General features: G+C 41.5%; 1 protein-coding gene across 1 annotated transcript; it reads right to left on the reverse strand.

Moving 5' to 3' along the window:
• Positions 1-3,633: 3,633 nt before the first annotated feature.
• On the reverse strand, positions 3,634-5,588 carry LOC125549343 (probable NADPH:quinone oxidoreductase 1). The gene is made up of 2 exons (XM_048712780.1): positions 5,420-5,588; positions 3,634-4,328 (listed from the first exon to the last, which is right to left on the reverse strand). The coding sequence occupies exons 1-2, from the start codon at positions 5,517-5,519 to the stop codon at positions 3,820-3,822; spliced, it is 609 nt and encodes a 202-aa protein (XP_048568737.1). The 5' UTR covers positions 5,520-5,588; the 3' UTR covers positions 3,634-3,819.
• Between the last annotated feature and the right edge of the window lie 10,760 nt (positions 5,589-16,348).

Genomic DNA, 16,348 nt, shown 5'->3' on the forward strand with positions numbered 1-16,348 from the left:
GCAGGACAATAATAACATCGCTCGAATCAAGTAGTACCTCCTATGATTGCTCATATATGCTATGATAAAGAGACAAGGAGATACGTTCACGATTTCCAGTACATTCTTTCACAAAAGTAACATCTTTTTTTCCCCAATATAAGCAGGATAAGTCATGCGTATACATCACATTTATGCTAATAAAATGCTCGCACAGATAGGCCTCACCCGTAGTGACAACGTCTGCTAAGTACTGGCCATGTTCCAAGGCATAGCTTGCTTATCCTCTTGAACCTTTGATTAGGTGGAAGGGTAAGGCCGCCAGTATTTCGAGACTCCGGTGGGGACGGTGTTTTGGTTCCTGGTCTCACATTCACATACACCTAGGATTAACAGTAAATATAAAGTCTATACTTTTTTGGGACAAATATGGTTGAGTGTTCTACTTATGTGCAATATTTTGTGATGAAATGAGATTCATATATAGTGCTCTGGAAAAAATCCACAAAATTTTACACGTAGGTAGAACACTCGCTGGATATGTTCCTCGCCATTTCAGTCTTTTTCAAAATTATTGTGGTATTTTTAAATTTTGATGTTCACCAGGGTGCAATTGAATATCCCTTTGTTCCCTTTGTTCTTCGACACTAAAAGCTAGACTAGAATTTTGAAGTATTTTGCGTAGTTAATCTTCAAAAGAAAAAAGAACAACCAGTCACACTCACACATGAAAGTGGCGTTGCCTACTTCTATATGCTCCTACCGATGCTACCTTTTCACATGGTAACTATTCATTGGCTTGTCCTTCTCATTTGTTGTTCAAAAGCAATTCCTCGTGTCGTAATTGGTTGACAGGGATAGCTTGTGTTACAATTTATGTTGGCAGATGCTTCGCCATCTACAATATTTGGTACGTAATGCCAATGAGCAGGAAAGCACTGAAGCATCAATGCCATTCGGTAGAATTAGTCGAGTCCGTACCTGCTCAAAAGTTTCCATCCGATAGAGAAAAGAACGGATGGAATGTGGAGATCTTTCTTTGCTTCGAAAGCAAGACTACAACTTTGGTGAAGTGGTGGTACGTGCTGATCCTATTATTCTCCACTTCAATTTTGAGAATTAAAATATTTGGATGGAGAAACACCAAGTAGGCAATTACCAAGCTCATGGACAAGTAACAGAAATTCGGATGGTTTCGAGCATCTCCGCGTAGACGCACACACCTTGACATGACTTCACGGGATAAATGTCGACTTTCCAAAATGCACCCACGGACTTCCTCCTGCCTCTTTTGGTAGCATGGCAAAAGGCTTTTAGAATTGTGGCATGATTTGTTTTCTTGAGAAGGAAGTGATACAGCTTCTTTTTTAAAATCCTTCACTACGAAACATGTGCGAAGAGGGGAGTAGTAGCAAATGGCAGAGTAGCGCGCAATATATCATCGTGGAATCTTCGCACAATATTTGTATGGGCTCTCATCATAAACTTGTAGGGTTGGCTCTTATTTTTTGTGGGGTATCTGGAAGTACGGGAACCAATGCATGCTTTAAGAGCAAGCTCATTAAGTCACTAAGCGAACTAATATGTTACCTTTGCGCTCATTTTTGAATTATTGAGCAAGTCCACCAAAGCAGCATGACAAATAATATACTCCCTCGGTTTTATAATGTAGTGCATATGATTTTTTTTAAAGTCAAACCTCACAAACTTTAATTTGACAAAGTTTATAGAGAAAAACAACTACATCTAGAATTGCAAATATATATCGTTAGATTCATCATAAGATGTACTCCCTCCGTCCCAAAATAAGTGCCTCAAGCTTAGTACGGAGGGAGTAGTTTCATATTTTTCACTATAAATTTTGTCAAAGTTTACAAATGTTGACTTTTAAAAAAATCTATATGCACTACATTATGAAATAAGGGAGTACCCAGTTAGATGCGTCTATACTTCAACATGAGGCACTAAAACATTATCATGCCGGTGATCAGGTGTCGACAACTGGGGACCAACTGGTTGTGAGCACCGAACCTTTGCTTTGCGGAAGTGGATGAAGCAACGGACAAAGCGGTGGACATCAGGAGGCCGTGCAAGAAGCAAGCAAGAACAAAAATCAAAGAAAGGTGGTTCTTTTTTTTCTGCGGCACTGTCTTTTGTGTAGTAAGTTGAGCAGCCAAAACTGTTGAAGATAATTTCGTAATTTTTTGGTTTCTATGCTCACTTTCTTGCTATTACTGGTACTATCAGAGAACAGAGATAGCATCAACATAAGATGTTTATATTGGCAAATACTACATTTCTGCGTCTGGATGATGTTAGGCAGTGTAGTGCGTTTCTTTTCTAGTATTAATAATATAAAAAGTGAAATAATACTCCACGTGTTGCTGTGGGAATTGAATAACTTTATTTGAGCGAGATTTGGATGTATGAAACAAAAATTTCTGGATTGATAATATGAGAACTGAAACTAAACATACATATTTTTTTATTTAGTTAACAATATTTACTGAATACAAGTAGGATAATATACTGATCTTTTTCTCATGCATGGTTGCATCTTGGATATTTGCCTATGCATGGTTACATGCTGTGGCGGAACCTTCTCCCATGCATGTATGTTCACATGCTGAAATGAAATGTTTGCATGTTCAAAGACTTATGTAAGTGGGGATCACATACTTAGTCATACAGGGTTGTAATACACACATAAGCGGACCACAAAGAAAGTTCAATATACAATCAAGTCCATCTTACACAAAGGCCCCCACCCCCCAAAAAGGAAATCAATCTGATCCATGAGTGAAATTCCAACTTCATCGGAGACGCTCTAGCCACGGTCTATGCCTACCACCTCGCTGATACCCACCAATGGATCAAAGGCCACAATGTGGAGGTTGAAGATGAAGGCAAAGGGAGACAAGAACCATCGGCCAATAGTAATTCTAAACCGCACACTGGAGATGATTTGTTTAAGGATCCAACCCTCCAGTTGTCGAGGTCAACAATGCCCAGACTGAACAAGGAGAATAATCCAAGCCATCTCTATAACTCCTAGGAGCGCCAGATCTAAGGAGGGTGATGCGAGATCCACCCCCACCTTTCTTGTCGTCTCACAACGAGCAAGGAGGAGGAAACGATAGCCATGCCTGGCTGCCAGATCTAGCTCTTCGAGCAGCTTATTGACATAACCCTAGAAAACTCCATGTCTGCACCATAAGTAGCTTGATTCTACCATGGAAGGCTATATAGAGAGAGAAGATGGTAGGCCACCACAAGCTGCCTCAATGTTTTGCACCGAACACCACCATGACATTAGGACATGTGCATTTAAGGCAACTAGTAACCTAGGCCTACTATGTACTATAGCGGCCCGAACTCCGCTCCGGTCCCCACTCTGACCAGCGACGATGTCACAGGATGAGTAGGTGGAAGGGGTAATGGAGACAAGGCAACTCTCAAAAGGGTGAAATCGGGGGGGGGGGGGGGGGGGTAGAGGTGCATCTATGGGTTGTACACATCTTAATTTGTGTATCACCTTATGATCATGGAAATGCTTCAAACGAATAAACATGGAAATGTTGTATTTATGAAATTAGTAAACTAGTAGTACTAGTAAACACTAAAACATAATTAGCATACAGTACAACGACTCTCGAAGATGAATTTATTACATTTTTTTAACGGAATTACAAAACGCGAGTACACGAATACAAAGTAAAAAGTGCTTAGACTAACGAACACGTGTGTAATACCCAATGGCCACAGCCCAAAGCGTTTATCACCTCAACGGAAATGCAGATTAGGTAGGTTGCTATTGTGCCAAATTTGTTCGATCTTCAGTCAATTCTCTTTGCGTTGGAGCCTGAGCGCGAATGCCTGCAGCGAGAGGAGCACCTTCCTGAGCCGGTCCTTGGCTTGGGCGTCGATGAGGTTCCCCTTGTCGTCGAACTTGGGCGGGTCCTCGTACGCCCTGATGTGGAGCTCCGGCTTGTTGATGAAGTGCAGGTCCAGGTATATCCCGATCTCGCGCAAGTGGAGCGACGCCCTGCCCCCGCCGAAGTCGCCCCCCGCGCAGATGATCGCCGCTGCCTTGTCAGCCCAGCATTTGTGTGTGCCCCTCGATGCCCAGTCCAGCGCGTTCTTGAGCGAGCCGGTGACGGAGTAGTTGTACTCGGGCGAGGCGAAGAGGAAGCAGTCCGCGGCGCTGACCCTGTCGCGGAACGCCTCCACGGCCGGCGGGAAACCGTCGCCACCGTCGGTCTCGAGGTCCGGGTTGGCCATGGGCAGGCCGGAGATGTCGACGTGGTCGATGCGCAGCCCTGGAATGCACTCCTCGCACAGCTCCTCGGCTGCACCACACATGCAAGGCACAGTCAGCACTGCACATAATCCCCACACATCAGGTACGAGCACATGGCTACTATGAACATTTTGTTGGCAAGTTTAGTTATGCAAGGATGGTAATTTTACTTCGCAAACATGGCATTTTCATATTTCAGTTTGTTTTTTGACAGAAACTTGCCATGTGTTACTACAATTCATCGAAAAATGTAATGGCCGGAGTGCCACGTACATGATGTGTGACACTTACCGTCTAGAAAATTAAATAGGGAAAAGTCTAAAATAAACCTTGAATTCATGCTCTTAGTTTGAATTGAACCCTAACCTTCAAATCCCTGGAACCGACACTCTGTACTCTCTAATCCCGGTCTATCCTGGCGGATTTCTGCTAAATGTTCCTTTGGTGCACTGGAAAAAGGGCAATCCTGATCTAGTAAAACATACTAGTCTCAACAAATATAGGGGCACACTGGAAAATGCATTGTGCCGCTACTTGTAGCACGTACCCAAAAAAAAAGTTCCCCACGTATCACCCTTTTTTATACCAAATTCATTTTTTTATATATTATGGTGGAAGTATCAGCTTGACATGGCTAAACTGAGCATTTGTTTGCAAGGACTGAACTAACCTAAACTTTCTATTTACTACAAAAAGTAACTTCAGTTGTATCATATATATGAGGTTCACTTACCTGAATACAAGAAATACAAGGAAACAGCTAATAATGACAGAAACAACCGAACCAATCAGGATCTGATATATGCTCTGTGCTAGCACGTTAGCTTCATATTTGAGTGAGATAGAAAGAAGGAAAATGGAGAAGATGAATCTGACATGTGTTTCCGCAAAAAAAGAAAAGAAAAAAAGAATCTGACATGTGGACTAGTGTAGTCCGTGAGATTGTGTAATCCCTACCGGAGACATCCTTTCTCCCGGTGCACCAAACAAGTATTTTGTAGAAATCAACCGGGATAGACCGGGATCAACGAGTATAGGGTGACAATTTCAGGATTTCAAGGCTAGGGTTCAATTCAGACTTAAGAGTACGAACTCAAGATTTATTTCAGACTTTTCTCAATTGAATATGTTCAAACATACCGGCGCGGATGAGGCCGTGATGCCACGAGTTGTTGCGGAGGGAGCCGCTGAGAGCGGCCACGCGGAGTGTGGGCTTCGCCGAGGCCGCAACGGCTTCCATTTTCCCCTTGTTTCGAGCTTGATTTCTGTGATGACCTGAGAGTGAGTGGCTGCTTGGGTCACTGGTGTGGAGCTCGATCAGGTGAGTGCGGTCCATTGGCGGAGGAGACGGCTGCCTTAAATAGATGACCAAAAATCGATCTCAGCCAGGTCATCGTGAACGTCGGATTCGTTGACGTGAAGCTCGATCAGGTCTGAATTCGTGACATGTACCGGTCAGTAGTGGAAAAGCATAGATCGTCATCGATGGCATCATGTTTCTTATAGTTGCCTAATCTAGGAACAATATTATTGAATACTACTCATGGATGCACGTGGGCATATGGCCAACGACCACTCCACTTTGAGGGAGACAGCCAGCAGCCGGCACCTCTGTATTCAGACCTCATCGATGGCGTCACTCGCCTCGCCGTTTCGCGGGTACGGGAAACTCCAACGCATGAACCGAATGAGGTCAGTTGTCCTCCGAGCCCTCGCCGCCCGCGTCTTGCTTGTACTGAGAGCCGACCCCAAACGTGCGGGCGTAGGCGTGTGCACGACCTCACACCGACGCCATCTCCGTTCATGTCCCCGCCACCGCCACCTCCCATGATCGAGGAGGAGAAGGAGGAGGCCGAGCTCATGAGGCGGGTCATGGAAGACTTCATAAACACCCACGACGAGTGCCAATGGGAGGGCTTCGAAACCCAATTGTCCCTCTCTGCGGACAGCGATGTGGCCATCCCGGAGCTGGCTTGACCGTCAAGGAGGAGGTGGTGGAGGAGCCGCCATTGCCGTGCGAAACCCGCGCCTGGTGGGCAAACGGTGGAGTTGGTCGTCCTCAGCGCCGGAGATGGCCGACGCGGTGGGTGTCGGGCCATGGTCATCCATGCCATCGCGGTTAACAGAGCAGGAGCAGGAGCCACGGGAGGAGGTGTTGCAGGCACCTTCGGTCTACAGGGGCCGCCAGCCCACCTTTGGCAGCCACCTCCATACATTGACCTCACCAACGACGACGACGAGTAGGACGGCGGCTACTGAAGATGACGGCGGCCTCACCAGCGACGGGCCTTATCTAGTTTAATTTATGTCTCTTAAGTTTTAGTTTAATTAAGAACTGTGTTGAACTTGGCTACTGTGGACGTGTGGACTTTTTAATGTTTATATTAATATTTTTATATTATTTGCAACATTTATTTGGGTTTTTCTTGGCAAAATTCAAGCCCAAATATACAGACAGTTTGGGATGCGGCGGGTCGGCCGCACGATCACAAGCAGCCGGGCGTATCTGTTTTTCTACCCTGAAATTCAGAATTTTTTTTTTGAGGGGTACCCTGAAATTTCAGATAAAACGGACATGTGTTTGGGGTCCTACGTTGGAGTTGCCGGTCTTGTGCAGATCAAGGTCTTCTTCTTTGGACGAGACTAAGAAAAACGAGGCGAAAGGGGCCGGCTCGGTGGCTGCGTTCCCGCTGTTTTTCATTCGATGCGATCCTACAGGGTTTCTCTTTTCAGTTTTTGTTTACTTCGCTTTTCTGTTTTAGTGTCTCTTTTTTATATTTTTATTTTTATTTATCGAATTTTTATTTTGGATTTAGTTAGTTTTTTATTTTTCTGATTTCGGTATGGTTTGTTATATCTCCTGGTTTCTGTTCCTATTTTCTCCTTTTGCACTATTTAATTTTTTATTTTCTTTATACAATATTTTTTAAATAGATGGTAAGCAGTTTTTAATATATTTTAAAAAGTATATAATGAATGTCTTTAGTACACGGCGAAAAGACCCACTGAAAAAAAATTAAACACAAACAAAACATTTTTGTAAACACGAGGTGACCATTTTAAATATTTTTAATTATTATAAACATATTTTTAAATAGTTAACTATGTAAAAAACACTGGAAACCCGGCTCAAAAAATAAAGATAGAAAACCTTTCATTGGACGATACATTGCCAGAGACGGCCGCCTACTACGCTCCAACTTGTGTGAAGTCTCGGCTATCGTCAAATACAAGGAATTATGAAAAGAAATCCATAAACCAATTTTTTACAGTCCGGTGTCGATCATGGGATTTTTTAGTGACTATACATGACTAAGGCGCAACTTGTTCCAAAACTGATGTAGGTCCAGAACGGCAAAGTACAAACGGCTGCTCTACCTAGCTGGATCCCCCACCCATTGGACCATCGCCCAACTTGCCACTGACAAGGCCAAGAAGGGGAGGGGAGGAGGCCGGAGAGGCTGCGGGAAAAGGGAATTCCTATTTGCTGCTCCTTGCGGCAAGTTAAAATATTGTTCTTCTTTTTTCAAAATGTTAATAAATTTCAAAAAATTCTGGTGTTTCTCCCAAATTTTAAATACTTTACACAAATGTTCTTATTTTAAAATTTTGTTCCCAAATTTAAATAATGTTCATGAATTACAAAAATTGTTCAAACATTCAAAATATGTTCCTATTTTATTTTTTGTTCACAAATTGAAAGAATGTTCGTGACTTTCAAAAATTGCTCACATATTTGAAAAACTATACAACTTTTCCAACTTTTTCTTGGTGTTTAAGAAATTGTTCAGATGTTCAAAACATGTTCATGTTTTTTCAATTCTATTCATAATTTTCACAGAAAATCGCAAGATTGAAAAAATGTTCGCTTTTTGCAATTTTTGTTCAGGTTTCAAAAAAATGTTGAAAAGGTGAGATTTCCCCCCTTTTTCCAAATTTTGTTCACAAATTCAAAATCGCTTCATGATTTTCCAAAAACAATGTGCAAATTTCAAAAAAATGTTCCCTTTTTAAAAAATTTGTTCAGGTTTTAGAAAATGTTGAGAAGGTTAAATTTTCTCCCTTTTTTGAAATTCTGTTCACTAATTCAAAAACTGTTCGTGGTTTTCCAAAAACAAATGTTTAACTTTGAAAAAATATTCGGGGTTTCAAAAAAAATGCTCCTACTTTTCAATTTTTTTTGCACAAATTCAAGAAATGTTCGTGATTTTATAAAATGGTAGAAATTTCCAATTATTTTCCTTTTCCAAATTTTGGTCAGAGTTTCCAAAATTTGTTTACATATGCAGAAAATGTTCATTTTCAATTATCATTCAGATTTCCAAAAAATGTTCATGTTTTCGAAAAACTACCAAGTGTTAAAATTTGTTCAGGAACTCCCCGTTTTGCTAAAAAAAATTAAGATTAATTTTTTTGATTTTCCATAGAATTTTTCAAATAAATTTCAAATTTTTAAATGTTTTGGATTGAATAAATATTCACTTTCCTAAAAAAATTGTGTTTGAAATTCCCCAAAATGTTTAGATTTGTCGTCTCTTTTGTAGTTCTTTTAAACCACGTTGCATTTTCAAACAACAATTATCTTGTATTACACTGGTTCTGTACCTATTCTTACTGCCAGGATGTGCGAAGTACAATTCCTGTCGCGCCAAACATTTTTAGGAATTTTATGCCACTAAAGGTTCTCAATAGCTTGCGTCACATATTAATCAAGAAACATCAGCAGCTCATGTGGCTTGGGACACAAAGTCTGGAGTCACATGTCCGGAGTTCGAGTCCTCCATGTATTGCGCGATATTTTTTCCTTATTTGTTTTGCGCGTTGCCGTGTTCGCTACCTGGGCCGGCCCGTTAGTTTGGCACTCTGCGCCAAACTCCGACATTCTACTGCAGAACGCTACAGATAGAAAGGTCCCGCGGGAAAAGGAACTCTCTAGGAGGAGGTGCAGAGAGCAGAGGTGAATCCTAAACGGCGCTCTAAGCGCCCGTTATAGTGTTATCGGTACAGGGCGCACACCCCCGCTCGACAATGGGCCAGCCCATTTGTTATGTTATTCCTTTTTGTAAACTGCTGCAAAAATGACGCTGGTGTGGGTTTCGAACTCACGCAGCCAAGTTTATGTACAAGACACACTAACAACCCCAGCCAACCTTCCTTACGTGCTAGCAAACAAGTTTGTACCTCTTTTAATTCTTTTTTTCCATTTTTTTTCTTTTTCTTTTCCTTCTTTTCGTTTTCTTTTTTCTTTTTTCCAATTCGATGCAACAACTTCATCGGATTTTATGAACGTTTTTCTAAATTTGATGAACTTTTTTCAAAATATATGAACATTGTTCTAATTGGATAAACATTTTCCAAAATCGGTGAACTTTTTTTCAAAATCAGTGAACTTTTTTCAAATTTGATGAACTTTTTTTAAGTCGATGAACCTTTTTAAAAATTCCTTGCATTTGTTTTCAAATTCGACGAACCTTATTTTTAAATTCGTGAACTTTTTTAAAAGTTTATGAAAAATTTCAAAATTGATCAACTTTTTTCAAAATAAGTTATTCTTTTTTCAAATTCGATGAACTTTTTGTAAATCGATGAACTTTTTTTTAAAATTCGTGAACTATTTTTTAAGTTTGTCAACGTTTCTTCAAAACCGATGAACTATTTTTCAATTCGATAAACTTTTGTTCAAAATCGATGAACTCTTTTTCAAAACAGATGGATTTTCTTTCAAATTGATGAACTTTTTTCAAAATCGATGAACTTTTTTCAAAACCGATGAACTTTTGTTCAAAATCAATGAACTTTTTTCAAAACCTATGAACTCATTTTTCGAAACAATGAACTCTTTTCAAAATCGATGAACTCTTTTTGTTTTTTCCAAAATGGATGGCCTTTTTTCAAAATCGATGCTATAATCAATGAACTTTTAGATAAATCTATGAAATTTTCTTGAAATCGATGATCTTGTTTTCAAATTTACCTTTTCTTTTTTCAAAAAGATTTATATTGGCTTTACTAAGGAAACGTTAACTAGGATGGTTTTTCTAGGAGTGTACAGAAGAACTAGTTCGGTGTAGTGGTTATAGCATCAAGCCACGAATGATCTTGTGCTAGGTTCGAATCCCACTGTTCCCATATTTTCAGTTCGGATTTGTTTTTTTCTTCTTCATGTCTGCTTTGTTCACTCGGTTCGTGGGCCGGCCCGCTACGCGTCGCTAGCGAGCGCCGGTAGAGCCAGCCGGCGCCTGAAGCGCTGGTTAGGAGCTCCCGAGAGCAGATGTTTATTTCAGCCAAATCATTCAAAGCATAGTGTGAAAGACTTAACCGTTCATTTATTTATTTTTTACGAGAAAACTTCCGATCTATTCCCATCTATTCATAATATCATCATTTATTTGACATGCAACTATTCTAAAATAACCACTTGCCTCTTAGCACACAAAGTACTTCACGAACTTCTACTGTATTGTCTCCTAGCGCGTTCATAAGACTGCTCACAGTGGGGAGTAACATAGAGTAGTAACTTGCTGATGTTACTAGTCTATGTTACTACCTCCATAGTGGGTAGTAACATATGAGTGGTATCATGAAATATTTTATTTATTAGGCTATAGACTCATGATGCCTTGAAATGTGTGATGTTACAGTAACTATCTAAGTTACCACAAACCTCTCTCTCCTCATTAATTAGCTGGCACATAAGCAATCTTGTATTGAAATTTGATGTTACTAGTTAAGTTACTCCCATTGTGGCTAGTCTAAACTTCATCAAGGGCGTGGCCCAACTAGTAGTTATACATTCAGTTAATTTTTTTCCATTTTTGTACGCATAAACGGCCCAGCCCCAGCCATGTAAACGCAGCCAAGGCATCAGCCCATATAATAGCGCAATATACGTAGCTTTCCAGCCATCGCTACCAGTTCGCAATTAGCCCACGATGCCATGATCGCTAGCCCAACCACACCGTTTCTTCTTCTCGCTCGTCTGATCAGGAAATAGATCTCGCTCAAGCGATCACGCTGCGCCGCCAGTTCCCCTAGTGGCGATCGCTCGACTAGACAGACGAACGTCCAGACCTACGCCCAGTCGGCTGGCGCTCGGAGCCTTGGATCGGATCATCTCTCGCATCATCGGAGCTACCCCCTCTAGCGCTATGTTCTGCGCCATCTACACAATGGACTGGATATCTGACCGATTAGGTTTGTGATCTCTTGTACCCTCTACTCTTTTTCCCTAGTTCGTTTTTGATCAACCGAAATCAAGGAATTGGTAATGCTAAATTTTATTTCTTTGTTATTTGTTAACAGGAAAAAATACCAATCAAAGATGAAGAAGACCCGGACAATTAAATCTGTTTTTCAAGCAACATTCAAACAGCCTGCATCAAACACATCAATGAATGACCAACCGAACGAGTAGGACTCGGAAAAAAATGCGAGGAAATGCAATGGTTTACTACCTTGTGCACTTTACGATAATATTTTTTTTGTAATTCATATGAACAATTGACCTAGTACATGTCCATTATCTTGATTTTAATTACTCTATTTTATGCTTACAGTTTCCGGTCCTAATATTGCTGGTGAAGAATGATGTCCTCAAATAAAGCAAGTCCTCACTAATATGGTACAAGGGTTTCTTCTCACAGTAAAAATGAGCTTATATTTCATTTTTTTGTTAACTATTTCTTTTGTCGGATTTCTTCTCAGAGTAAAAGTGAACTTATATTTCATTTGTAATGGTGATGTACTTCTAACATGCATTTGTACGCGGTATTTAACGTTATTTGTAGTCCCCCACATTTTTTTATTTGTAGTCACTTTAGTTTTAGCCCTAGGCTTTGAGAAATCCTGGTTCTGCCTCTAAACTTCATGAACACAAAGTATTAACCTTCACGAACTTCTATTACACTGTCTCTTAGCGGTTCTCTTCACACACAGTATATTTTTAAAGGTACTTGATCCATTGTATTTATCTCTTAGGTGTTGTATCTAAGGCGCTTTATGTGATGTGTTTGGACCTCATAATTGCATTTCCACGGTGTGGTCTTGTTGTACCATGAAGTAACATAATTAACCGCTTACACACACAATTAATTGTGTAGTCTAAGGCATTTTATGGTGATTGGTTTGGAGATCATAATTGCATTTCTACAATGTGGTCTCATTGTACCCATTGCATTTTTAAAGGCAGTTGACCCATTGTATTTATCTCTTTGGTGGTGTATTAGGTGGTGTATCTAAGGGGCTTTATGTGTTTGGTTTGGAGATCATAATTGCATTTCTACACTATGGTCTCATTGTACCATGAAGAAACACAATTAACAGTTTACACACACACACACACACACACACACACACAAGGATGAATATATGAACGTAGATTTAATGGTGTTCATACCAAAACTACTAATTAATATATTGTTGTAACAATATGAAATGTTATTTTTGGCTATATGAATCAAATAGTGTGTTGTGTGGTTAAAACTTATTTTCCCACCCCAGGCTAAGATCCTGAAATTTGACGCAAGAATTTTTTCTTTTGTCAAACAAAGCAGGTTGAATAGGGTACAGTTGGTTTCCAAAAATATCTGTTTTAGATAAAAACAAATAAAAAAATTATTTTGAAGCCTGAATACCGAGATCTTGTCCTTGTGCTTGAGAATGGTTAAGAATTATTCTTTTCTGCCGCAAAAGACCTCTTTTGTAGGGGGGTTCAATCCCGTGATCTCATTACTCTCACTCGAAAGGCCCACCACAACAACATCGTGACATTTTTGTAGATCCTAAATCTATGGTCTTTGTATATAGTTCAATGTTTAAAATTAAATTTATATGATTGCTTTAACAATTCAATGTTTCTGCGGTGACAATGGAATTTCTAGTACTGAGCAAAACAATCATCTTGTAAAACAACATTTTGGCAACCGGATTTGGATGAAACCCTAAAATCGCTTAAAGTTGGTCACAACTTTCTGCCAGACGTTGATGCCCCCCCAAAACATGATAAAGTTTAACACGCCGGTCTCCCATGCTGACATTGACTCGAACCAACCAAGCATGATCCTGGCCACTCCTTCTTTCTACCTGGATGGCACCTCAACTCCTAACGGCAAGGATGATCCAAGCTTAGCTTACCTTAATTAATTCTTAGTAGTTGTTGATGCTTGCTAGGATTCCAATCATATTTACATATTGACAATGAAACTGGCTTTTGATGCATGTTCGCATAGGCCTCCCCCACATATAAATCTGCAATGCACGGTTATAGATCTAGTATCATAGCCAATTCCCTAGGTTTAATTTCGCAACACCTACCACCGCTGCTCCACATCTACTATCTTTTATTTATCGCGAGTTTAGATTACAACATCTAACTTTTATTTTGTAGTACTTTGTTATCTTACAAACTATCCCTTTGATTCCCACAAAGTACTTTCAGTTTCGTAGTCTAGGTAAAGTAAACGTTCAGTGCACATAGGGTTGTGTCATTGGCAGATAGAATGAGAGAATATGAAACCTACCTTTAGCTCCTTTTCGGTTTGACACTCCATACTTATCATCTCCACTTTGGAAAGACGACAATGCTCATTGCATTTGGGGATTATCAGGTCTTGTGGGGATCAATGTTCCCCAATGAGACATGTTTACTTCAATGCCCAAATGCAGTTGAAAGAACATGCGGTGCCCCCATGTTTGGTTTTGGTAATTGATGACAATCTCTATGGACTAATGGTTGCCTTGAGTTATATTTGAAGGTTTTGTCCATAGGCTTTTCTTGGAGTACATGTGTTGGTTTCAAGGAGAGTTTGTGTCGACCAAGGTGCTATTCAAGAAATTATCCAAAGATTGGTCATTTGAGAGTTGAGCTTATTGCAAGCATGTCTTGAAGAAGAAGATTGTGTGATCATTCATGTTTACCTTCAAGACATCATCCAAACGAAGAGAGTTGGAAAGATTCAAGGTTGATCAAGACTAAGTCAAGAGTGAATCAAGTTGATCAACTCACAAAGCATAGAAGATGTACCGAGAGGGATCAAGTGATCCCATGGTTTGGTAAGCATTGTCCATTGTGCTTTGTGTACTAACCCATGGTCTATGTGAGAGTTCTAAGTGGGGTTAGGTACATGTTCATGGGCTTGTGTCAAGAGGAAGATATCTCTCAACCCATGGAGAGGATGACATCAAGTGGTGATCGTCATCAAGATTGCCGTGTGCAAGTTCAAGTGGATCATCGCGAAGAGATCAAGTGCTTGAAGCTTGCCGGCCATTGTGGTGACAATGGACTTGTGAAGATGTGCCGAAGAGTGGCTCACCCATAGTGGTCTATGGGGGAGCAATCATCTAGTCTTCATCGTGCCAACGCAATCAAGAAAGGTGGTCCAACTTGAGGAAGTCAAGATCGTCATCATCTAGCTCAAGTGGACCATGTGCAAGGCAAAGGTTTGCCCTTGATAGGTTTTCTATTTTACCGGTCTCATGATGGTAGTTGGGAGACTGGGTTATAGGATCGATTGCCGTACTATCAAGGGGGGCTCTCGATGAGTAGCTTAATCGTATCATTCGTAGAGAGCTCAAACCATTGCATCCTTGCATCATCTTTCTTGGTTCTTGTTTGGTTCTCTTTGTGAGTCTTGGAGCTTATGGTCATCTTGATGACAAGCTTGAGTTCATCGAAAACGGAGTTCGCATGCATCTTCTATGATGTTTTCGATGTTGGAGGTTTTGCCGGTTCTTCTCGGTTGGAGGTTTCACTCCTCTATTTGTTGGCATACCTCCCCTACCTCTTCTTACTATAACCAGTCGTTGTTTTGATGCTACTCGTCGTCTTGTTTTCAACAAGCTTGAGTTTGCTCAATTCGGAGCTCATATGCAGAAGTTATGGCAGTTCTGATTTTCTTGAGTGTGGTTTTTGTCAGGGTCCCAGCGGTAGTACCGTGGTACCCAGCCGTAGTACCGCTGAGGAGTCACAAGCGGCAGTACCGCTCCGCAGTGGTAGTACCGGCGGTGACTCCGCAGCAGTACTACCGCTGGCTTACCAGGTCCCTACCGCGTCGATTCGAGGGGTCTTTTTCTGTGTCGGTTTGTGCGGTACCTCACTGTGGCAGTAGTGCAGCAGTACCGCTCCTTAGCGCCAGTACCGCCCTTCCTCCGCGGTAGTACCGCCCGGTTCCCTCTTTCCCTTTACCCTTTGTTCTGCGTGGTAGTACTGCCGAAGGGAGCGGTAGTACCGCTTAACCCAGCGGTAGTACCGCTGTCTCCTGCGGTACTACCGCCCTAAGGTTCTTATTTTGTTGCTCCTTTTCCCTGTTTCTTCCACCTGAGCGGTAGTACCGCTCGTGGAGCGGTAGTACCACTCGTGTGCGGGCTGAGCACATAACAGTTAGATTTTCCCCCTCCTATAAAAGGGGGTCTTCTTCCCCATTGAACCTTATCCTTTGAGCTCGTGTTCTTTCCCCATTGTTGACCTTCTTCGAGCTTACTAACTCTCAATCCCTCCATGGATTCTTGCTAGTTTTTGAGGGAAAAGAGAGAGGAGATCTAGATCCACATCTCCACCAATCACTTTCTCCTCTATGTGAGGGGAACCCCTTGGATCTAGATCTTGGAGTTCTTGGTGTTCTCCTTCTTGTTCTTCCTCTCATTTTCCTCCCTAGCATTAGTTGCTTCGGTGGGATTTGAGAGAGAAGGACTTGGGCACTCCGTGTGCCCTTGCCATTGCATTTGATGCATCGGTTTGAGTTCTCCACGTGATACATGGAAGTTACAAGTTGAGAAGCTTATTACTCTTGGGTGCTTGGTACCCTTGAGCTTGTTCCTCTTGGGTGCTTGGGCTCCCTAGACGGTTGTTGGTGTTCGGAGCTCAATCATTGTGGTGCAAAGCTCCGGGCAAGCGTCGGGGTCTCCAATTAGGTTGTGGAGATCGCCCCGAGCAATTTGACGGGTACCGGTGACCGCCCCCAAGGGTTGCCAAAGTGTACGGGTTCGGTGACCGCCCCCAAGGGTTGCCATTTGTACGGGTTCGGTGACCGCCCTCAAGGGTCCCTTAGTGGAATCACGGCATCTTGCATTGTG

The sequence above is a fragment of the Triticum urartu genome, chromosome 3, assembly GCF_003073215.2.
Source record: "Triticum urartu cultivar G1812 chromosome 3, Tu2.1, whole genome shotgun sequence".
Lineage (NCBI taxonomy): Eukaryota > Viridiplantae > Streptophyta > Magnoliopsida > Poales > Poaceae > Triticum > Triticum urartu.